Source organism: Camelus bactrianus, chromosome 7 (genome assembly GCF_048773025.1).
Source record: "Camelus bactrianus isolate YW-2024 breed Bactrian camel chromosome 7, ASM4877302v1, whole genome shotgun sequence".
Taxonomy (NCBI): Eukaryota; Metazoa; Chordata; class Mammalia; order Artiodactyla; family Camelidae; genus Camelus; species Camelus bactrianus.
This window is the reverse complement of record NC_133545.1, coordinates 13086693-13109946: the sequence shown is the minus strand read 5'-3', so window position 1 is coordinate 13109946 and position 23254 is coordinate 13086693. Positions and strand designations below refer to the sequence as shown.

The following is a 23254-nucleotide window of genomic DNA, read 5'->3' as shown; positions in this document are numbered from 1 at the left end:
CCTTGAAAGAACAGGTGGGTTTGCCCATGACGGCTGCTCAGAACCAGGATCAGCCAGAGGCAGTCTACTGAGTTCGAAGAAGTCTATCCCGGCTGGAGACTAAACAAACCCTCCCCCCCACCTTGCAGCCACTCCCTCTCGCCTGAAGGCCCTTCACTGAACCTGAACACAGAAGTCGTCAGGCTGGCATCCCCATGGTTGTGATTGGAAGAGCTGCCCACATTTCTGATTTCCTTCCTCACTCGGACCCCAAGGTCTGTGGAGGCTTCACCCAGATGGCTCTGTCCTCTCTGCATCTTCCCAGCCTTGGGCATCAGCTGGTCGGAGGCCCCACCAGCCCCACGTGCCAGTCTCTGCAAAGAACTTAGGCTCTGCCAGCTCCCGGGGCAGGGACGGGAACCCCTTCCTCTCTCCCCCGGGCCGGCCACTCCTCCTGTGCTGCCCTCCACAGATGTCAGTGTGCCCAGCCGCCTGGAAGTGGCATTTATAGCAACGATGTTATCGCTGCCAAATCCTTTTGCCACAAGATGGGAGACCCACTTCATCAGTCTTCGTGGGTCAATGAGAACCCGGGTTGGAATCACCTGTGACCGTTAATCCTTTCTGTTCCTCTGTGACTGAAAGGGTGTGGACACGGGACTAAGCAGGTAAGAGAGGGGACGGGAAATGACCTTTTAATGAGGGAGAAATTGAGGCTCAGGATGCTAAAAACAAAAAGGAAACTCAAGATCACGAAACAAATCCACTTCAGCAGCTGGAGAAAGAAATGGGCGTGGAAGGTCCCCTTTTCCTCGGATGCGCTCTTCCTGTGCCAGAAGTCCGTCCCTGGTTCACTGAGGCAGGGCCACTGAGCAGAGCAGGGAGACTTGGAGGCCTGGGTCCAGGAAAGAGGCTGCTCCAGCTCTCAACCTGGGCTCCCCCAGGGGCTGTGTGCCCCCAGTAGGCTCAGGATGGGCGGAACCCAGGTCACTTGGTCCCCTTGGCACAGACCCAGGGTCTGGGGGAGGAACAGTCCAAAGCCACAAGCTTGCCTTTCTCCAGGCCCCCGCAGTCGAGATCCGGCTCATCCTGGTCTTTCTCCGGGAGTCTGGGGAAGGCAAGAGGAAGGGGCGGCACTCAGAATGACAGGGCCTCCCAGCCTGTGTGCCTGCTGCCTGGGTATCCCTGGGATTGCTGCATGGAGCCCGGAGGCCTGGAAAGAGCCCTGGGGTAGGCATCATGAGGATGCACCCCAAGCTGTCAGTTGTGTGGTGACTGGTGACCCGCCAAACCTCTCTAATCAGCACAGCCCTTACCTGTAGAACAGGGTGACCATCCTGCTTGGGTAAATGCCCTGGGGGACTCAAGCAAGGTGATAGGGGCTGAACCTTAGGACAGGTGGCAGGGAAGGCCTCCAGCCCTCTTTGGTGCTATAATGTCACTCTGGTCACACTGGGGAGCCCATGGCAGTGTGTTGGGGACAGAGGAGGCCACCCCCCAGGCCCACAGTCACTCACAGCTGGGGAGGCAGGGGGCTCCCATCGATCCAGTGCCAGCCCTGGGGGCCTCGTCGGGCCCCCACCCAGGAGTAGTTGGTGACTGGGTATCTGCTCAGGAAGTCCTGAGGGCAAAAAGTAGCTGGTCATTCATCTCTGGACACTGGTACAGCTCACCTGGGGCTTCCATCCCCCGTACCCATGCCCCATGCCCCAGGCTTCTGCATGTTTCCAGCTCCCAAAGCCAGAGAAGAACTCGATTCAGCCCAACTCTCCCAAACACCAGGAACTGGGAAGCTGTATTTGATACTTGCTGGTTGCCAGGCACCGTGCTCAGGACTGGGAACCAGAAATGGGGGCGAGCCCATCTCAGCCCTCACGGGGAGAGAGAATGAGATCGCCAACCCCCAAGAGCAACGCACTGTGGGTACTGAGTGGACAGAGAAGCGAGGAAGCCCGGGGAAGAGGGTGAAGGACCCGAGCAAAGCTAGGCGGCTACAAAGCCCATCTGCGTGACCCACAGCAAATAGCCTCAGGGGGCAGGAGTCGAGAGTTAGGGGCGATTAGGCTGCAGAGGTGGTCGGGGAGCAGATGGTCAACAGTACAACAGCCAGCAAGAGCATAAACTAGATTGCACCCAGTAAAGACCATTAAAAACAAGGGCAAGTATGAAGTCCACGGAGTAACGTGGGGGCAAAGTTCCAGCACATGAAGGGTGCCAGGAAGTGGAAAAGCTATGGCGTGACTGTAAGAATGAAAAAGTGTGTGTGCACATGGACAGAAACGCACAAGGAATAGCAAAAACCAAAACTAGTGTGTTAGAGAGCTATCAGAGACACTCTTCTCTTTTAAATATTTGTCCTCAATGTCATGTTGTTTTAGCAACAAATTAAAGCCAAAAAAAACCCAAAACTGTATTTGAAAATTTTCAACCTGGAAAGAGATATTTCAATATTGCAAGTCCTCATGCGGGGACTTGGCCGGGGTGGGGGCAGCGGGGCTGGCGCAGTCCACACCAGCCCAGCCTCCGGAGCATAAGCTGTGCTTCGTCACAAGAGCGGCCACGTCATTCCTGTCACTCGGATGGGTAATTCCACTTTGGGCAAGAAATCCAAGAACACAAAGGGGAGAAAATAAACTTTCCCAAAATTACCACAGTGCTATTTATAAAGAAAAAATGGAAACTGCCCAAATACTCAGCATCAGGAAATAACTAGGCAAATGATGGGATGTCAACATCATGGAAAATTACAGTGCTGTTAAGGATTAAGCACACAGAAGATGTCCTTATGCAAGAGAGCATAAACACGCAATCATGCCAAGTGGAAAAATGCAGACTGCGCCAACAAGCACACAGCGCTCACAACACCAAGAAGCATACATTCACTTTGGTGATGGTGAGAGGTGGCCTGGCACAAATGAATGTGACGAATGTTCAGTTCTTCCCTAGGTAAGTGTTTCCGTCGACAGAGACGAAAGCTTGATATTTAACCCTGGGGATTAGAAAGCAAGCTCCAGAGTGTTGCCCGTCCCCTTGGGGCCACCTCGATTCAGCCTTCAGGTCTCAGTTTAACGGTCACTTCCTGTAGGGACATCACACCAATCCCCTCCCCTGTGCCGCCACAACCTTCATAGTTTAGAACATGGGATGTGGCATTTGACTAGCTTGCTTCCTTGTCAATTTCCTGAATCAGACAGTGAACATGGTGAGGAGCGGGGGCCTGACTTACTCACCAATGACCATTAGAATCCAGCACATAGTAGGCCAGCTGAACAAAACTGCTCCCAAGTGTCACTGCCAATCACCAGCAAGGGCCACAGGGAACACATGGGCTGTCAGGCCAACCTTGCGCCCAGAAGTATCAGTGCAGGGCCATCCTCCCCTCAAGGGAGCACCAGCTGGTCAACCACTAGGAAAAGACGCCAGAAGGAGCTTCCAGGCTGAAGGGCCCCTTCTGAAATCCCACAGTGCAGACGGCATGTCAAAGTGGAAAGGGCCAGTGAGGACAGCTAAGGCACAGGTGGCCTCGCCTGGGCTGGTTATTTCCTTTCTGGCTGGGCTCCGTGGGCTGGGGCCTGCAGGCAAGGCTGAGCAGCAGCTCTGGAGGGGATGAGAAGGAACCTGGGCTAGCTCGGAGCTGAGAGTCAGCGGGCAGAGCAGACCCAAGCATCTCGCTGCCGTGGCTGCAGCAGACCCGGGGCTCCTGCTGGCCAGCACTGTCCTCCTGGGAGCCATCAGCCGCCTGTTCAGGAAGGCACACCAGAGCTCAAAGCTTCTCTCCAGGCTGAGAAGGGGGTTATCACTATGGAAAGTAGAGCTTTGGGGACAGGCCCCCGACTCCATATTCAAATTCTAGTACTGTGACTTGTATGCTCACCGACCCCAAGCAAGTCACCCACCTTTCAGAGTTTCTGTGTGGTCCTCTGTAAAATGGGGGGGGATGTTTGTAATGAGGCCTGAGATAATGTGGATAAAGCCAGGGGCGTGTAATCTCCAGTCTGCTGGGTGGTGTGCAAAGCTTTGTGCCCACCCCCAACACACGGGACCTCATGTGATGCTTGGCATTGCCAAGGTGACCCTGCCCTTCTCTCTGTCCTAGCCTCAGGCCAGCTGGGCCCCCTCCCCTAACCTGGGGCCTCCTGGTGACCTGAGCCATGGCCTATCCCTGCCCAGCCCCACCCACTCCAGTCTGTCCCTTTTTTCCCTTGCAACTCAGACTCCATTAACCTGTTCTCATTGTTAGCAAAAATTATGGTGTGGGAAAATCATTGTCTAGAGAAATAAGTAACTTTCAGAAACTTCTACATCTGGGGCCTCTGCTGCCTTTGGCTGGTGCTTCTCCAATTTTGCTTCTGCTACGGGAGGTGGGGAATGAGATCCTGAGCAGAATTGACTTGAAATCTCATATTTTACATCTTAAAATTAAAGTAAATTATTTTCTATGCTTTCATACATTTGTTTTTTTTAAAAAAAATCATAGTAAAATATATGTATCAGAAAATTTACCATTTCAACCATTTTTAAGTGTATAATTCAGTGGCGTTATGTTCATTTGCACTGTTGTGTGACCATCACCCCCATTCCTCTCCAGAGCTTTTTCATCCTCCCCGACTGAAACTCTGTCCCCATTAAACAGCTCCCACTTCCCCTCCCACCCTCCGCAACCACCATTCTACTTTCTCCATACACTTCTGCTTTAATATTTAAGTGTTTTATACTATAAATTTGAGTCCTCTGATATATCTTTATTTGTATTTTCATCTTTGTACACTCAGGATGTGCTTACAGTCAATATGTACATTGCAGGAAGCTTCTTCCTCCCCCAACCCTGCAAAACAAAGCTGTTCTTAAACCAGTGGTGCTTGAATCTAATGACTGATGGCACCAGAGGAGCTGAAACTCTCTTTTTCTCTAACCATGAGCAAAACCATCTTGGGGAGGATGAGATGTGTGTACTGGCTCCTCAGCAAGCCCCCGGGGTTTGCAGCCTGGCCTTTGCCAGCAGGCCCAGCCCCCTTATCAGCCTCCATCCAGCCTGACCTTCGCTGCTCTTCCCCACCGCTACCTCAGAGCCCCCAGGAACTTCTGGCTCCACAGTCATCATTTTCCAGATTTTAATTGCCTGAGACCCCACATCTCCACTTTGGTCTTTCTGCAAGGGGCTTTTTGGAAGCTCCTTCTTGGAAAAAGCATATCTAAATTTTGTGACATATTTTCTGAATATATACTTGTGTTATAAATGATTGATCCTGTATGCTTAGTTTTAAAAGAAATCTTTATCATAAGCTTATTTGCAGTTTGGGTAGTCAGGCCATCTCCCTCCTTGAAGGACCCTCAGCCACGGGGAGGCCATTTGTTCAGCCAAGGTATGAGGTCATTGTGGCCTAGACCTGTCAAATGAGGGCAGGGACCTTTTATTTCACCAGTCTTCTGATGACACTTGCTGTGCTCAGTGGGTCTGTCTTAGGAAAGGGGCTGTTAAGTTCCTATCCGGCTTGGTCCCCTTCCCAGTTCCAGACACTCTCTAGGGAACTGTCAGGTTCCCGCTGGCCTTCATTTTGCAGATGCAACCAGGTTGGGCCGGGCAGAAACTGTTACACACTGATCTCTTGCTTTAATGGGCTACGATTCTGCTAGCATTTCCCTCTAGTCCTAGCACACACTTTTTGTAGAACATTTAGAAGATTTAAAAAAGCTTTCAAGAAGCAGAAGGAAAAAAATCATTCATAATCCTGCCTCCAGGGGTAACCACTCTTAATCTATTTCCTTTCAGTATCTTTTCTTTGCATATATATCTACCATATTGGAATCACTGATAATGATTTTTTTTTCAATCTGCATTGCATCCTTTTCATTTCCCTAAGCTTTCTGAAAACTATATGTTATCCTTGGAAATAAAACAATCCACGTTCACAGTAAAACACTTTCTCCAGCAAATTTTTATATCCTCTTCCAGAAGACTCTCCCAGAGAAAGGAAAAAGACAGAAACCGCATTCCCTGTTTTGTGAAGTGGAATACTTTTGATTTCAGGACTGGGTAGGAAATAAAACTTCACGCATGTGAAAATCTTAAGTAAAATATTATCAAGTCAAATACAGAAGTATTTCGGGAAGGGAAAAATCATGGCTAAATAAGCCTTATCACAAGAGGACAAGAATTTTAAAAAATCAGTCTGATTCACCTCAAGATTAAAGGAAGAAACAAAAAAAGATGTTACTATCTTAATGTATCCAAAAAGGTATCCAATGAAATTAGACTCATTCATGTTTAAAACTCTTAGTAAGATAAGAATAGAAGGGAACTTCCTTAACTGATAATAGAAAAGGTTGATAAGAATGGAAGGAGATAATGTTAGCAAAATTTTGGAAGCTAGACAACTTTAATTGGCTTCCAGACCCCAGAAAGCTTAGTGATTTTTCAAGGAAAGGGTAGAGTGGGAGGAAGCTGAGAAATGCGCTAGTTTGTATTGAGAAGCCCCCAAATGCTCAAATATTAGAGGCAACAGGTCTCTTTGAAGGCCAAGGTACAGGAAAAGGGGCCTGGAAAAAGGACTGGTTGAAAGTATATAAAAGGAGCAGTTGGACCTCTTTCCCATCCTTTAAGATCATCCACATCTCTGTGCAGCCAGGTAGCAGAACTCTTTGGGGAGATAAAGCACACAGGACTTGGGGATTCAGAGCTCCATGTTTGACTGGAGGTTGAGGGTACTTACACTAAAAGGAAGAGATCAAGCATCACATTCTTAGAGGTGAAACCTCTGCTTCCTTCCCCCACTGCCCCTGCAAGGCTGATAGTTTAGTTCACTAAGGAATTGGATGAGTCCCTGCCTGATTTTCCTATTGCAAAGCCTGCCTCTAATAAGACCCAATGCATCTACTCACCCCAACCCCCCGACACAGAGCTTCCAGCCTGCTATCTAGTGCCTTACTCCTAATTACCACAGCTAAGGATCACCAGACATATAAGGACATTTTTAAATATGAAAAAGACCAAAAAAAGAAAAACAAAAAGAAAAGGCACAGAATAATGCACAGTACTTGCAGAAAAATAGAGATAATGCAGGGAGCAGAAGAAAATTTCCAAAATACTATAATTAATATTTAGAATGAGATAAGAGAAGATGTTTCATCCTTGAAACAAGGAAGAGGATACCATAAAAAAGGAACACTTGAAGAACCAAAAAATGTTCTTAAAATTACACATAGGGCAGCAAAAGTAAAAATGAAGAAAAAGATCCACAAAGGAATATCATTGTTAAATTTCTGAACACTGAGTAAGAACAAAGGTGAAGATGCTGAAATTCTCCAGAGTAGGGGTGGAGGGACATACAGAGGATTGGGAATCAGAGTGACTGAGACTTATTAACGGCAAGACTAAAAGTTTGAAGGCAATGGAGCAAAACCGGCACAATTCTGGGGGACAACTATTTCTTAGAATTCTATCCAAGCCAAGTTATCAATTGAATGAGAGGTTAGAATAAAAGTATCTTTAGATATGAAAGGTCTCAAGAATTTTTTTCTAGGAAATTTACAGAGGATGTGCTTCACCAGGAAAAGACACGGTCTCTAGGACACAAGGGATCTCACACAGGAAAGAGGCAAATGCGTACGGAGAATGAAGGCAAAAGAAATTCCAGGACAATAGCTGTGTTGCGGACTGGTCGCTACCAGTCCAGAGAGGGGCAGAAAAAAGAGGACTCCAAGAGGTGGTCTGGCCAACTCCCTGAGCTTCTTCACTTTACTTTAGGTTTCTGGTTTTTTTTCTCCTGGTCCATGCTGCCTCGTCCACCTTGACTTTTGGTCACATCCTCTTGTCATGTACACTCAAAGCATTGTGCACCCTCCCTTCAAAGCACAGATCAGTATGGTGATTAAACATCTATTTCTGTGGTTTCTTGATTAATGTCTGCCTCACTCACTGTTCTTAGTCATGTGAAGGTGGAAGCTGTTCTGTTCTGGGGTTTCATTGTATCCCCAGTGCCAATTGCAGGTGTCCAAAAAATTTTTACAAAAGCAATGACCAAAGGAATGCTGCATTTTCATGCCTATCAGGCAGCTAATATAAATTCTTGGCAACTGCCCTAAGTTAAATAAAATTAAAGCAAGGGCTAGAACTGCTTTTTTTTTTTTTTCTTAATGAAGTCACTGGGGATTAAACCCAGGACCCCACGTACGCCAAGCATGCACTCTACCACTGAGCTATACCCCCAATCCTCTGGATCTGGTTTACAGGTCCTTTTTTGTAGCCATTTTCAAACCCATTGACTGGATTATCACAGCAAATTGTCACATCCCTGAGGACAGAGTATACTACCCTGTCCCTTTGATGTTGGGCTTGGCCATGTTCTTTGCTTTGGCCAATGGAATGTTAGCAGACATGCCACGGGCAGCTTATGAAGAGTTTCTCTCAGGAAGAACAAGAGACTCATGGAGCAAACACAAACCCAACCAGTAGGCTCAAGCTAAACCTAGCCAATCTGCATCCAGAAGCTAAGCTGTGCCGCCAAACCCAGCCCAGATCAGCCCATCAACAGTCCTCCCACAGACCAACAATCAAGAAAAATGTTTAATGTCTTAAGTCACTGACTTTTGGAGCTATCTGTTGCCCAGCATTATTATGGCAATACCTGACTAGTATACCTACTAAATGTAATATCTTTTCCATACAGTCCACATAAATTTCCTCCCAGAGATGACAAAGGTGTCTCCCCCATTGACCAGCCAGCACAGGCAGGTTCCTGAGCTCACTGTTCACTGGTTGGCCACCAGGCTGGACAGTAGCATCCCTGCTCCATCCTTCTCAGCTCTACCTCCAGTTCTTAGAATGCAGAGTAAACTGAAGACCTTAGAGCCCTGACTTTGGTCCTCCTGAAAGTCACTTTATTTCTCCAGGCCTTGGTGACTTTTTCTGTACTGTAGAGTTGGACTAGATCTTTGAGATTCCTTGCAGGGCTAGGAATCTGCAATGTGTAATGATAGCCACGCCCCTCTCCTGCCCACCTGTCCCCCTCCTCACCTGGGTGTGGTTCAGCAGAGGGAGGGTGGCATGGTGGGCTGAGCAGAAGGCCCGGCTGGCCTCCCAGGCCTCAGCTTCGGTGGAGACGTAGTAGCAGTGCCCCTCGGACCACATCCAGCCCTGGGGGCATGGCCGGCACCTGGCCCCTGCTAGAACAGAGACCACCAGGGAGCCATAGGGTAAACTGGACAGAGTTGAAGGTACGCAAGTTAAAAAATTGAAATCTGCCTGCCGCCTTGGCTGAGGGAGCAAATCTGGAGACATGGAACTGGTGGGGCAAGCAGGGCAGGTGGCCCAGGGAGGGCTGGACAGCTTGTGCACAAGACCACAGGCAGGGCAGCTGTCCCCTGTCAGAAGAGGCTCTTCTCTCTCACCTTTGCTCAATGAGCCTGTGTCTTCCTGCTGCATCTGCCCAGTGGGGATGTCTTTTTCTAATTCTCACAAAGGTGCTGGAAGAACTAGACATTGTGCTGCAGGAGTAGGGAGGAGAGGGGACCAGGGGGAGGCGCCATACCTACTTTCGAGGCCAGGACCACGACGGCCACGGTGGACACCGCCAGGAACACGGCCATGACTGCCAGGGCCCAGTGCAGGGACCTCAGGTACATGGGCAGCCCTGCAGGCGGGGAAGGGACAACCAGGAGACAGAGGTTAGGAGACCATCCCAACTCAGGACTATGCTGACTCCTACACCAACATTGCACCCACCCCCTCAGCCCAAAATACCAGGATAAATCACTCAATTTAGGTCAGAAGGTCAGTTTGGGAGAAAAATGCTAGAAGATATTCTACTTCTTAAATAAACTAGAAGATATAAGACTCTCTTCAAGAAAGAGAATAGTTGACTAACAACCATTTACTGAACACCCGACGTGCATGAGACGCAGGGCACAAACAGCACCAAGGATGGAGCAAGGGCCCTGCACCCGCAGAGATAACGGGACAAGCCAAGGTGCCAAGAGGTCACATTCCCACAAGACAGGAACAAGGGCCAGATCTGGAGTTCGACAGACCCCCAAATTCAAGTTCAAGTCCTGACTCCATGGACCCCTCAAATGTTCCTGGTGTTTTCCCATTTTCACATTGGAATCACACCTGCCTCTTCTGTCTCTCTCGGTCACTGGAAGCCACTAATGAAGCATCGTGCAGAGAGTGCTTTGCAGGCTGTAGAGCACTAGACAGATGTGAGCTGTCAGCTGCTCAAGGACCCAGGGGACCAGATGGCTGGAGTGAGGCTACAGAGGGCAAAGGGACACAGGAGGATCTCTAGGTGGAAAGAGAGGCGCAAAGGCTCAGAGATAGAGTACATTCAGATGCCACATCCTGCCTTGTTGATGGAGTAACTGGGGAGGCCAGAGGAGAAAACTTGGAGAAAAACAGTAAACGCTTAATCACAGCCATCAACAGTTATAAGCAACTTTCCACCCAGAAAGACATACCCATCTGAAGCAACCAAGCACTCAGGATTTGATCTCTGCCATGACCCAGAGTGTGAAATCACTCAGAGCCAACAACTTGCCTCCAGGGGCCCAAGATCCACCCAGATCTTGGGGATGAGGACCAGGAATGCACATAATCAATGTAAGGGTCCTAAGAACTCAATTATCATATTTGCCAAAGCCTGAAACAGCAGAGGTAATTCTATTATTTTGAAAAGACTAATTCCATTTAAAAAACCATGTACAGTGAAATCTAAAAAAAAAAAAATGATTCAAATGAACTTATTTACAAAACAGAAATATACTCACAAATATAGAAAACAAATTTATGGTTACCAAGGGGAAAGCGGGGGTGAGGGGAGACATAAATTAGGAGTTTGGGATTAACATATATACACTACTACATATAAAATAGATAAACAACAGGGACCTACTATATAGCACAGGGAGCTATAGTCAATATCTTGTAATAACCTTTAATGGAAAAGAATCTGAGAAAGAATATATATGTATATATGTATGTATATATAACTGTACATCAACTATACTTCAATTTAAAAAGTGATATTGTAAAATAAATACATGAATACATTTTTAAAAATTAAAAAAAAAAAGTCTTGTACACCTGTGGCACTGAGGGCTGCAAGGATGACCTTGGAAATGGGCCCCGGCAGTCATCTGTCCTCCCAAAACTTCTAGGCATAAAGAAGTCCCACCCATTCTTTCAAATGAAGTTCTTAATTACACAAGTAACACAAACATATTCTTGTGGTTAAGAAATGAACGTACAGATGAAGTTAAAATCCTCTGTCAACCCCCGTCTGCTCCCTGCCCCCAGTCCTGGACCTTCTCCTCTTTAATCTAATTTCTCTCAGTGCCGGTAAACTCACCCAGGTCCAGCTCCTAAGGGGTTTCACCTCCACGAGAGACTGGTGACATGACACTGATAACAGACACTCCCTCCTCCTCAGCGTCTTCCCTTCTGCCCCATTCTCTAGCATCAGCCCAATTTTCTTCTCTTATCTGGGACTGACACCTCTGATGTCACATCCTTTGCTTGCCCACCACTCATCCCATCCCATCGCAGTTTCTACACCCGGACCGCCTCTCCCACCCCACAACTGAAACACCACCTGCTTCCTCCTAGTCAGATCCCACTGCAGGGGCGGAGCCAGGTTTTTCGAGACTTAACAACTTATTCAATTATAGAGGGTTGGGGAGGGGGGCATCTTAAAAAATAGAATACAAACTTCCAAATACAAAGTTGGGCACCAGGACTCAGCCCTCCTGCCACTGAGAGCCCTGCTTATGTCCTCGCCTTCACAGAAACCTACTTCTGCTGATGGCCTCTGCTCCTCAGCTGGGGAGACTATCCTGGATTTATAGGAGGGTCCAATGTAATCACAAGGGTCCTTATAGATGGAAGAGGGAGGTAGGAACGAAGAGTCAGAGAGATGGCAGTGGGAGGATTCAGACTAACATTGGCTGGCTTTGAATACAGAGAGGGCCATGAGCTAAGGAAATCCTTAGTGCTTAGAAGCTAGAAAAGGTAAGGAAACAATCTTTCGCAGAGTCCCCAGAGAGGATTACGGCCCTCCTGACAACTGGACTTTAGACCATTGAGACCAAATCAGAATTCAGACTTACAAAACTGCAAGATAATAAATTAGTGTCATTTTAAGCCTCTAACTTAATATCAATTTGTTATAGCAGCACCAGAAAGCAAATATACCTGTCATGCAGAAAATGTGCTCACACAAAACTCTGCAAAAGTTCCTGATGATCTGAGTCCTTGAACCCTTGTCTAAGGACCCCTGGCATAGAGGCCATGGGAATCTGGGGTCTGTCTAGCTGGCCCGCCCAACCTCTCAACTGACCAGACTTTTGGTAGTTTGTCTGTTGGGCAGAACTCTAGCCCCTCCTGGTCGCTGTTTCCAACAGTTCTCCAGCTATAAGGGGAGCTACCACCCCAACTCCCACTCAGCTTCCAAGGTTTAGCTGCAGGAAGCTTTCCCATGCCCCCAAGTTCACCTACCACTCTCTTCTGGCTCCCTGTCCAGGCTTGTTTATATCTTTTTCAGGCTCGCTCTTCTTCCCTGCCAACTGCCACCCCCCACCAACAACCCCGCCCCCATGCAACCTAGCACATGGCCCCCAGGAAGTAGTTGCTGAATGGACGAGTGTTTGGGGCAAGTGGTCCTCGATAGATGGTGGATGGAAAGGGGGAGTCTAGGCCTGAGAGGTCGGCTAGCCGAAGCCAGGAGTCGGGAGGTGGCGCTCCAGCCTGAGCCGCTGCCACGGTCAAGTGATCCTGAAAGATCGCCTGGAATTTTTTCCACTTCTGTTTCTTAAAGATGCTGCGTACACTAAGAGGGAATGTGAAAGTTCTTGGAGGGTCGAAGAGGGAGAATTGTCGTTTTATTCGTCTACTGCCAACAGTTTGAATTACAATTACGTAAACCTGGCATCAGAATGGTAGTCTGGGTCCCCTAGCCCCCCGCAGTGGCCGACCGCTGGGTGAAGGAGTGAGGGGCTCAGTCGCGCCAACCTACACCCAGAAGCGCGGCTCCCAGCTTACCTAAGAGTCTTACGACCCGGGGCAGCTTCTTGTCGCGATCCATCTCAGCGCGGGGCAGCAGCGCGGCGTCCTCCTTGCAGCGGCAGCGGCACGTCGGGGAGCCCGGAGACTCGGCGCGCCCCTCGGCGTCGAGGCCGCGCTCCGCCCCAGCTGCGGCCAGCGGCACGCCACGGCTCCACGTGCTGCCCGGGGACGGGGTCAGCCGCGGGAACGGGAGCGCGGGAGAGGTGTGGCGGGAGAAGGCCGGGGACTCGGGCACCGGCACCGTGAGGAAGCGCGTGGAGGGCGCCGGCGAGGGCGCTCGGCTGCCGCCGGCCGCGCCCACGGGCTTCACGCGCACGTCCACCTGCAGTTCCACGGGAGTCCAGGAGCCCGGCGCCGGCTCACCTGACGCGGCCTTGGGCACCAGCTCGGACCCCGGCGCCTCGCCGTCCCGGGACTGCTCGGCCGCGGTGAGGCTCGGCGACGGCGGCTCCGGGCCGACTGACGCCTGGCGGCGAAAGGCGCCGTAGCCCAGGCTGGGTGGCCGCAAGGGTGCGGGGCGAGGCGAGGGCAGCTTCTTCTCCCCCGACAGGTCCTGGCCCTCGTCCTCCACCTCCTTCGCGACCGGAGCCAGCCTCGGGCTGCTCTCGGAACTCTCAGGCCGTCGCTCCTCTGCGGGGACTTGCGGCTGATTCAGCTCCGGGTCCTCGCTTCCCAGGGGCTCCATTGGGAACTCAGCCCGGGCTTGGTCTCCCTCCGACGCCGCCCGGGAGCCCTCCATCAGGCGCGTAGAGCAGCCGAGAGCGGGGCGCACCTGGCCCCAGGTCGGGAGTCAGCTTCCCCTCCCGGGATTGGTCCAGCTGGGTTGCTGAAGTTGTCGAGCCACGCCCCTCTCTGTCACCACACCCCCTTCCACCTCCCAACCAAATACCCCGCTGGGATTGGCTGTAGCTCGGTTCTGTTGGCCACGCCCCTTCAGGGGCCCAGCCTCACGTTAGCGTGGCTCTGGGAAAAGACTGGGGCCTAAGGGTCTGGCCGAGGGGTTACCCAGTAAGACGAAGCTGGGAGCAGGTGCGTCAGGGGGAAAACAGAGCCTAGAATCTTCTCTCTTTTTTTGTCCCTGGACCCATCCATTTCCCCTCCAGCCCTTTGCTATTGTGGTGAGTTTGAGAGTTACTTGGTCAGAGAGCAGTTGCCCAAGCCTGTAGAAATCCTGGGACCTGAAAATTCTGCGGGTCCAAAGAAAATAGAGCGGCTGGAGGAAAAGAAGCAGAGCCGGTTGTTCTGACAATGTACTGGAGGAAGGGCCGCCACACCTGAGAGCACTCTCCCGAGGCAGAAGTCCCAGGGACATCTGTTTTAGAGGCCTCACTCCTACTGGGCTAACATAATAAAGACTGAGGAATGGATAAGCTTGAAAATGTGTAGTTTCATGGGGAGAAAAGCCTGGACCCCCGCCAGCCTGGTGTCGTGGAATACAGGGTTCCCAGGCGTGGCTAGTAGTCTGAATATCATTTTTTTTAATATTTAAAAGAAAATAAAACTTTTACTTTCAAACATATACCAGAACTTAGGTAGATGGTGCTGCCAAACATAGGAATTACACTGAAGAGGTAGAAATTGTTTTGCGAAAGTTATGTATAAACCCATAGTAACTGACATATTCTTTCACTCTTTATATAGTTCACTTTCTTTCACTGGGAAACAAACACATACATTACAGTAGCATGATTTAAAATCTTACCAAACAAAACTCTCACATAATAGTTATATGGAACTACTTTTGTATAATGCTTTGTTTAATATGCTATACATTATCCACCACACAGTAAGGTTACATTAAATTCTCTCTTGTCAGCTACTAACTGACTATCATTTAAAAAATACAGATTCCTGATGAGCTCCGCCCAGACCTACTGAATCTCAAGATGGGATAAGGCTGATTTTTAACAAGTGCCCAGAGGTAGGATTGGCAGATCAAATACAGACCACTCAGTGAAATCTGAATTTCAGATAAAGGAAAGATGGGTTTTTTTTTTTTTTTTTTTAGTGTAAGTACATCTCAAGTGCTCTGTGGGATACACTTATATTTGAAAATTTGTTGCCTGAAATTAAAATTTAACCTACCTCCTATATTTTCGTTTGCCACATCAGGCAACTCTACCCCAGAGACTTTTGCTGGATGGTCTTGGGAGCAGCATTTGGGAAAACCACAGACCTGTTACTCCTGGGGGAGAGGAAGGAAGGAGGATGTGGAGGAGAAGGATCTTAGGATGTGAGTTAAACTACTGGAAAGGATGCTCCCTAAGGAAACTTAATTGAGAGAAAAAGTTCAGCACCATATGAAAACATTTTATGTTTAATTTCTTCCAAACCCAGACTACATATTTAATGTGGGGACATATATATGCCTGGAAGTGTGTTTAAAGAAATGTGGAAAGATACACACCAAAGTGATAACACTAGTGGATTCGGCTATAGATTTTTTTGTGGGGGGGACGGTGCACAGAGGGGAGAGTCTAGGAAACTTTACCCTTTTCTGCAATGTTTCCACTTTCTTGAAAGAGAAGGTATGTATGTATATTCTTACATGAAAATTCAGTTTTTAAAAAGATAGCATATTGTAAGTTATTTTTTAGGACTAATAAAGATTACTGTAAAAATGAAAATTGTTCAAAAAGTATGTAAAATATAAAGGGAAGGTCTCTTCCATCTCTGTTTCACCTCTTAGAGGGAGCTGCTGTCCCTGTTGGGATGGGCTGCTTGTCCGTTTTCCCTGTGGGCAGGAGCTGAGAGAGGAGTTTCCTGCTTAAATATCTTCTCCTGGGATGATGATCATCACATGCGTAGTTTATAAAAGCAAACACTTATCTTCCAGGTGTTTTGGCTCAGAAAGCGTCAGCGAGAGAAAACACAGTGTGCGTCACTCTCAGACACACATCCTTGATGCTAAGAGGGACATGCCAAGGCCTGGCTCCCCTGGCCACAGCCACCAACCTGAGCTGGGTGCTGGACTCAGAGGCACCCAGGGGCATCTAAATTCCATCTTGAATTTGAACCTGACCTTGCCCATAACAGTTATGCTATGGGTTGAGTTTTTTCCCCTCATCCTGCCTGGGCCCCAAATTCACAGGTTGAATTCCTAACCTCTGGAGCCTTAGAATGTGGCCTTATCTGGAATTAGGTAATTAGTTAAGATGAAGTCACACTGTAGTAGGGTGGGCCCCTAATCCAGTATGACTGGTGTCCTTATTAAAAAGGGAGATTTGGGCACAGACATGCACACAGGGAGAATGCCTTGTGAACATGAAGGCAGAGATCAGGGTGATGTGTCTACAAGCCAAGAGAGGCCACAGATGGCTGGCAAACCCCCAGAGCAAGGGGAGAGGCCTGGAACAGATTCTCTCTCAAAGCCTCAGAAAGATCCACCCCTGATGATGCCATGATCTTGGACTTCCAGCCTCCAGAACCATGAGACAATACATTTCTGTTGTTTAAAACACTTGGTTTGTGGTACTTTGTCACAGCATCCCTAGTAAACCAATACAAGTCAGCGGGCCAGGTGGTTGCCGGCCCTGGGGACAGCTTACCCTGACCCTTCCCTGCTGCTGACTCAGTGGGGCCAATCAGATTCTCCCTTACAGGAACTTGGCAGCTGATCTGAGAGACCCGGAACTGGGAGTTGTCAGTTGTCACAACTCCCAGTGGGGCAGCTCTCTAGAAAGAAGACCCATAGATCCTTCCTCAGGTCCCTGGAGTTTCTCTGACTTCAGTCCTTCCTAAAGCTTGCTCGTTCAAATTCTGTGGATTTCAGAGGGCCCTCTAGTAGCATTCCCCTACCTCCCTTTTCTGCCTTAAGTCAGCACATCATTTACCACTCTGACTGCAGGTGGGAGAAAACCCGACTCCAACCACTGGCTGCCCAGGGCTCCCTTAGGCTCCCTGGGCAGTGGAGGGGGTGGGTAAGGACCAGGACTTGGCACAGTCTCCATCACACCTTCCATGGCCCTAGCCTCAGAAGGCCACTTACAACAGCTATGGCGGGAGACCCTCAGGCAGGTGAGTTACCCAAACGTTTCAAGGAGGGCTCAGATCCTGGCTGGCCAAACAGAAGAACAAATATTCACTGCAGTTCTTCCGTCCTCTCACTTCTCTCTCTTTAAAATCCTTTTTCTGCTTACAACAGTAATTCACGCTTATGATACAAAATTTAAATATCACAGAAAAACATACTGTAGAAAGTGAACGTCCCCAGGATTTCATGCTCCAGAGACCTGTTACTTTTTAATACAGAGTCCTCTGGTTATTTTTCTATGCATACATTAACCTATACTGTTATTGTAAGTACAGATATTTTATTTCCAAAACTTCACTCATATTAAATGCATACCTCTATATAATTTATGTAAGCAGTCTTCTCCTGCTGGACATTTGGGGGGTTTCCCTTTTCGGTGACATAATTCCTGCAGTGCTGCAAATGCTGCAGTTACAATTCATATATATATAATTGTAGACCATCCTCCTACATTGTTGTAAAAAATCACTTCTTTGATGATGTCTTCAGAAGAGATTCATTAAAATGGAACTGCTGAGCCAAAGGGCAATCACAACTTTAAATTTGGCGGACAGTGCCCAGATTACCCAGATTACCCACAAAGGCTGAACAAACAATGGATGCTTGTTGAGAGAGGGTTGTTCCCACAGCCTCATCAGGACTTGTTATTTTTCAGTCTCCTTACCCCTTACTGATCTGATGGGTGAAATTTCAACTTGGCATTTCCTGAGTTATGAATGAGGTTGAACACGCTTTCATTTGTTAATTGTGTTACTGAGGAGTGCCTTTGCCAGCCCCAGGGCCTGTGAAGAGGGCCCTGGAGATTCCCTCTAAGGCCAGTTCCAGATCACGGGTTGTTTCCAGGAAGTGGCTCAGCAGGCACTCTCGTCACCCCCTCCTGCCCCCGCAACAGGGAGCTCATGGCTCCAGGAGGCTGATGGTATCAGGCCTGTGTGAACAGACTGGAGGGTTGTAACAGCATAAACTGCACCTCGGCTGCTTGCACCTAAGAGGGAAGCAGACATGCCCAGCCCTGCCTCTAGGCTGATGTCACCCACTGTGGCATCCTGAGCTCTTCTAGCCCCCTGGATGCACAGGTGGGGCGGGGTGGGAGGTTCTGCACGGCCAGCTCCCTGGCACGGTCCATCCTCAGCTGACATTCCACCTGCTCAGAGGCACACGTGTGGCACTCCCACCGCAGGTCCCAGGTGCCTCACCTGTGACTGTCTTCGTAGCACTCAGCAGTGTTTTCAGCCAACGTGTTCACATACTTGTCTCGTTGTTTACTATTTGTCTCCAGTCCTCTAGCAATCATCGCTGTGTCCCCAGAACAGTAGCTGACAGGCCTGTCTCTGGTTCTTGGCTGATGTCGCCCCAGTGACATATTATGACTATTCATAAAATAAACATTGCCAAACAGGGTGCTGTGCAGTGTGCTTGATATACATTGTCTCGTTTATTCTTCTTCTCCTCCAGTTTTTATTTGATAAATTTTAAACATTGAGAAAAATGGAAAGCATACACAGCAAACACTTGAAGAGTCTCCATCTAGATTCAGCAGTTGGCAGTTCACCGGATTTGCTTTGTCTTTCTTTCCAAGGAAATGTACTTTTTGTTGTTGTTCAACCATCTGCGTGCACTTCAGACCTTGCAAAACTGGCATCTTAAATATTCCAGCGTGTGTCTCTGATGACTGCAGTATCCTATTAAATACACACCATTCTCACACCAAGAGGTCAACCAGTACTCCATACTAGATGATGTTACAGAAACCATATTTAGACTCCCTTGATCTTTTTCAAATCAGATTCCAATCAAGTTGCATGCAGTGCATCTGACTGTTAATGTCTATTTACTCTTCATGATAACTGTGCAAGGAAGGCACTGAAATTCCTACTTTACAGGTGAGGAAACAGAGAGAGGGAGGTTGAGGAACTTGCCAGAATCACACGACTCCTAAGTGGGAGAGTCACGAAGCCGTCATGCATCTCCAACTCCCAGACACATCTTTTCTTTTTTTTTTAATTGAAGTGTAGTCAGTTTACAATGTTGTATCAATTTCTGGTGTACAGCACAATGCTTCAGTCATACATGAACATACATATATTCGTTTTCATATTCTCTTTCACTGTAAGCTACTACAAGATATTGAATATAGTTCTCTATGCAATACAGTATAGACTTGTTTATCCATTCCAAACACATCTTTTCTGCATCTTGCTGCCCTAAGTCGTCTTGGTTCCTCGAGGTTTCTTTCTCAGTCTCCAGAGGGCTCTGGTCCATGCAAGACCGGGGCTGGCGCCGGGGTGGAGGAGTTGGCCCAGTGACTCAGCAGCCAGGGCCTTGCTTTGAAGTCCCTCCAGCCACCTCCTCGCCTCGATCCTACCTCTTGCTCTCTGAGACATCAGCCACCAGCTGGGAGTGACGAGGCATCCTGTTTTGGCCAGGGTTGTTTGGTGGAGGAGACAGGCATGGCTCCAGTGCGGGAACGCACAGCGGCTTTCAGTCAGGTGTGCAGGTGAAGGTAAGGCTGCGCGGGGGATGAGAAAACATTCCACCCGGACACGTGTGTGCTCATCCAGGGAGACTCAGAAGGGCCGTAACGGGGCAGGAAAGCAGCTCCCTGAGTCATCAGCTGCTTGCTCCCTGCAAGTCAGAACAAAGAGCCGCCCTTGCTGGGCGCTCCACTGCTAGAATCCGTTCCCCTCGCAGTGAAGGCAGCGCCCTGGGGGCTGTGAGTAACTAGCCTGCGTGAGTAGACAGCCCGGGTGAACAGACGGTAACGTGCAGGGCAGACCTCGCTCGCCTATGGGTCAATGTCCCCCCTGAGCTGATCTCTCCGGGCCTGGGACCCAACACCTGGACAGACCTGGATGGGGGAACAGGAGACCTGGGACAGGAATGGACAAGGCAGGCAGGGGGTCATGTGACCAGAAGCAGCCCCCACCGCCTCACGTCACAGACCCTTCATCAGGCTGAGCGGGACCCCCATGGCCACAGTCTGAGAGCAGCAAAAGAAGACACAAGGGCCCAGGAGCACCCCGTGAGGAGGATCCAAATGTGGGGGTAACATTCCCCTCTTCGCCTCTGAGCCCGACCAGCTCACTGCAAAGGAGATTTGCTACTGAGCCCTCAGGTACAGGGTATTGCCCAAGTCAGAGCAGGCCTTGTGAAACCTAAATAAAGGCCCAGAGTGCATCGCCAGGAAGCCATGACTAAATGTGGAAAACTGTAGTCTAATCAAAGATATTAACAGCTGAAGGTGTCTTCCAAGACAAAGGTGGTAACTATGTATATAATCAGGAAAAAACACCATTTTCAGAGAAAAGGGAGAATGAGGGAAAAGTGGAATAAAAGAAAATGTCTCCCAAATACAAGAATGTGGCAAGTTTTTCCAGCAGTGCTCAATATAGAGACACGGGACCCTCCAGTCCCTTGAGATGTGGGGACCCCTGCCTGCCCCACACCACCCCCTGCCGGTGGTGAGAACCCTTCACTGCCAGCACCCACCCCCTAAACCCAGGCCCTGAACCAAAGGGGAGAGAGGGCCGCCCGGGAAGGAGACAGGTCCTTACACTCTTGCGCAGGTGGCTGTTAAGTCTGGGGCACAGCTCTCATCCCTCATCAGCCTCCCTGTCCAACCCTACATACGGGCTGCTCTGCCTCCCTGATCTCCCTGAGGTCATCAGCCTCACTCAAAAGCCTGGCCCAGCTGTCAGAGCCTCCTTGGCTCCTGGCCACCCCGCCCCTTTCCCTTCTTATGGATTCAGACATCTGTGCCCTTTAGCCCGTGGTGAAAACCTGCCTTTGTAAACCATCTCCTTCTCGCTTACACTGGGTCCTGCCTGGTCTAGAGTGTACTCTTCTCCTGTGGTCTGAGCAGTCCCTTCACCAGGGCCCATCCTGTAACCTGACGGCTCCAGCTCCTGTTCTGCCTAAGCTTGGCTTCTTCCTTTCAAGGAGCTCCCTGCAGGTAGAAGGGGGAAGCCATGTCCACAATACCTCCTCCACCGTGTGTGAATAGTCTTGAATTCCGGCATATGTGTGATTTGGTGACCGCCTGCCTGGTTTGACAGATGAGAGCTCAGAGATCTTCAGGTTCAACCACCGTGTCTTGGGAAACACCATCTCTGATACTGCAGTTTACAACGAGAAATATTTATTTGGTCTCTGTCCCTGTTTCTGGCACATAGTTTTTAAAACCCTTTGAATTTCCTAAGTGATGAGAATGATAAAGGTGTCTTTTGTTTTGTTCATAAGATGACTTTTGGGCCACACCAAAGGTCTGGTTGCCAGGAGAACCAACCATGTGATTAGAAGGCTGGAACCTTCAGTCCTATCTCCCTGACCTCCAGGGATGGGAAAGGAGCTGGAGATTGAATGGATCACCAATTGGATGTAATCTAATCAATTATGCCTATGTAATGAAACCTCCATAAGAACTGAAAAGGATGGGGTCTGGAGAACTTCTGGACTGGTGAACATGTGGAGATGCAGGGAGAGTGGTGCCCTCAGAGAGAGGGGTCACAAAAGCTCTGTGCCCCTCCCCACAAACCTTGTCCTATGCATCTCTCCCTCCTGGCTCTTGCTGAATTATCTCCTTTTATAATAAACCAGTTATCTAGTAAGTAAACTAGGTTCCCTGAGTCCTGTGAGCTGCTCTATCAAATTAATCCAACCCATGGGAACCTGTGACTTACAGCCAGTTGGTCGGAAGTACAGGTGATAACCTGGATTTTGAATTGAAATCTGAAGTGGGGGCAGACTTGTGGAACCGAGTCCTTAACATGTGGGACCTGACACTATCCAGGTAGACATTGTCAGAATTGAGCTGAACTGTAGGACACCCAGCTGGTGTCAGAATTGCTTGGTGGTGTGGGAAAACCCTCCCATACTGGAATTGATAACTGGACTCATTACCATCCTTGACCTCTGTCTCATGTTCTATAAAATTCAACCCCTCGCCTTAGATAACAGCGGCAGAGATTAACTACCTGTTAGTTGAATCCTATCAGCTTCCTTTCTTATGTCTGCACCACAGTTGTCCCTCAGGACAGGGCTCCTACAAGTTCATAATGGGTAGTAATGTGCCTCTCAATATTCGAGTACAAGAAATATCACCTTTCTTTATTTTCCTAAGTTATGTTATATCCACTTCAAGCCTCACTTATGAAAATACATGAGAACTTCACTGTGGGTCAATATCTAGGACCCGCTCTCTCAAGCAGATTAAACAAGGACCTCAGGATTTATGGGTGCCTGGAAAGTGGAGGCTCATTCTTGAGTCTTGGGTCCTGAGTTTGCCGCGGCTTCTAACACTGATGCAGTCTCCAGGTGTTGGGCTTTATTGGGCTTAACCCCTTCACCCTCTCACTCTACACTCGTGGGTGCAGGCAGCGGGGACGTCGGGCTCCTCCTGCTCTCGGACTGGAACTTCACCATCAGCTTTAGTGAGTCTCCAGCCTGCCGACTGCAGATCTTGGGATTGCTCAGCCTCTATAATGTGGTGAGCTGGTTCCTCATCATATATATATGAAATATATCTAATATATAGGAAATGTATATGCACATACATATCCCATTGGTTCTGTTTCTCTAAAGAGCCCTGACTAATCCAGCCTCCTCCCTAGCAAGCCTCAGAGGCAGCCTCCACCTCATCTACTGGTGCCTTCCCCAGCCTGAGGTCCTGTCCCTCCCTGGCCCCTCTGGTGGCAGGTCTCTGGCACCATGGGAACACCTGTCCCTGCCCAGTCTCTTCCATCCTTGGGCTGTTCTTTGGACTCAGTCCATGGAGTCTTCCTCTATCCTACACCTCCTGAGTTATGATTATTTTATGAGTCTAGGCATCTCTCCCCTGGGGCTAGGAAACTTCAATTTCCAGGACAAAAAGTTCAACTGCCCTCGGAAGAGGAAGATGCAGAAAATACCTCTCTTTTTTGGTAATGAGTCTGTAAGAAAGTAAGATGGCTAAGTTCAAATCAGACTCTTCGGTACATCAGCTTTGTTTCTCCATTGCTGTCAGGAGCAGAGGTGATGAGCTGCTCAACTCCAGGGAGGTTCTACCCCGACTCACATCACAGTCCAGGGACGGGGAGCCCTGGGCTAAGCAGTTCACAGCCTGCGCTGTTGAATGCACACTCTGGTCAAGAGACCCTCTGCTGGACCTGTGCCCAGGCCCCAGCGGGTGACTGACTATAGAGGAAGATGTG

The 23254-nt window shown here is 49.0% G+C and overlaps 1 protein-coding gene across 10 annotated transcripts; it reads right to left on the bottom strand.

Moving 5' to 3' along the window:
• Nucleotides 1-658: 658 nt before the first annotated feature.
• On the bottom strand, nucleotides 659-23212 carry KLRG2 (killer cell lectin like receptor G2). 10 transcript variants are annotated; one of them, XM_074366943.1, is made up of 6 exons: nucleotides 13010-20510; nucleotides 9507-9608; nucleotides 8993-9141; nucleotides 1497-1600; nucleotides 1032-1087; nucleotides 659-874 (listed from the first exon to the last, which is right to left on the bottom strand). In XM_074366943.1, exons 1-6 carry the CDS (start codon nucleotides 13770-13772, stop codon nucleotides 831-833), a joined length of 1218 nt encoding a protein of 405 aa, XP_074223044.1. In that variant the 5' UTR covers nucleotides 13773-20510; the 3' UTR covers nucleotides 659-830. The 10 variants fall into 10 exon arrangements, 7 of the variants coding, with proteins under 7 accessions (XP_074223044.1, XP_074223048.1, XP_074223042.1 ...); XM_074366941.1 differs by adding an exon at nucleotides 21048-23212 and having other exon boundaries at nucleotides 834-1087; nucleotides 13010-19691; XR_012508059.1 differs by lacking the exon at nucleotides 659-874 and adding an exon at nucleotides 3210-3576 and having other exon boundaries at nucleotides 1055-1087; nucleotides 13010-20556.
• Between the last annotated feature and the right edge of the window lie 42 nt (nucleotides 23213-23254).

Bases quoted from the DNA above. Each gene is read 5' to 3' on its own strand.
- KLRG2 (XM_074366941.1), bottom strand. From the start codon at position 13,772: ATGGAGGGCTCCCGGGCGGCGTCGGAGGGAGACCAAGCCCGGGCTGAG. The intron at 9,609-13,009 runs GTAAGCTGGGAG...CCCCGCCTGCAG, and splicing joins CCGGGTCGTAAGACTCTTAG to GGCTGCCCATGTACCTGAGG. The intron at 9,142-9,506 runs GTATGGCGCCTC...TCTCTGTTCTAG, and splicing joins GGTCCTGGCCTCGAAAGTAG to CAGGGGCCAGGTGCCGGCCA.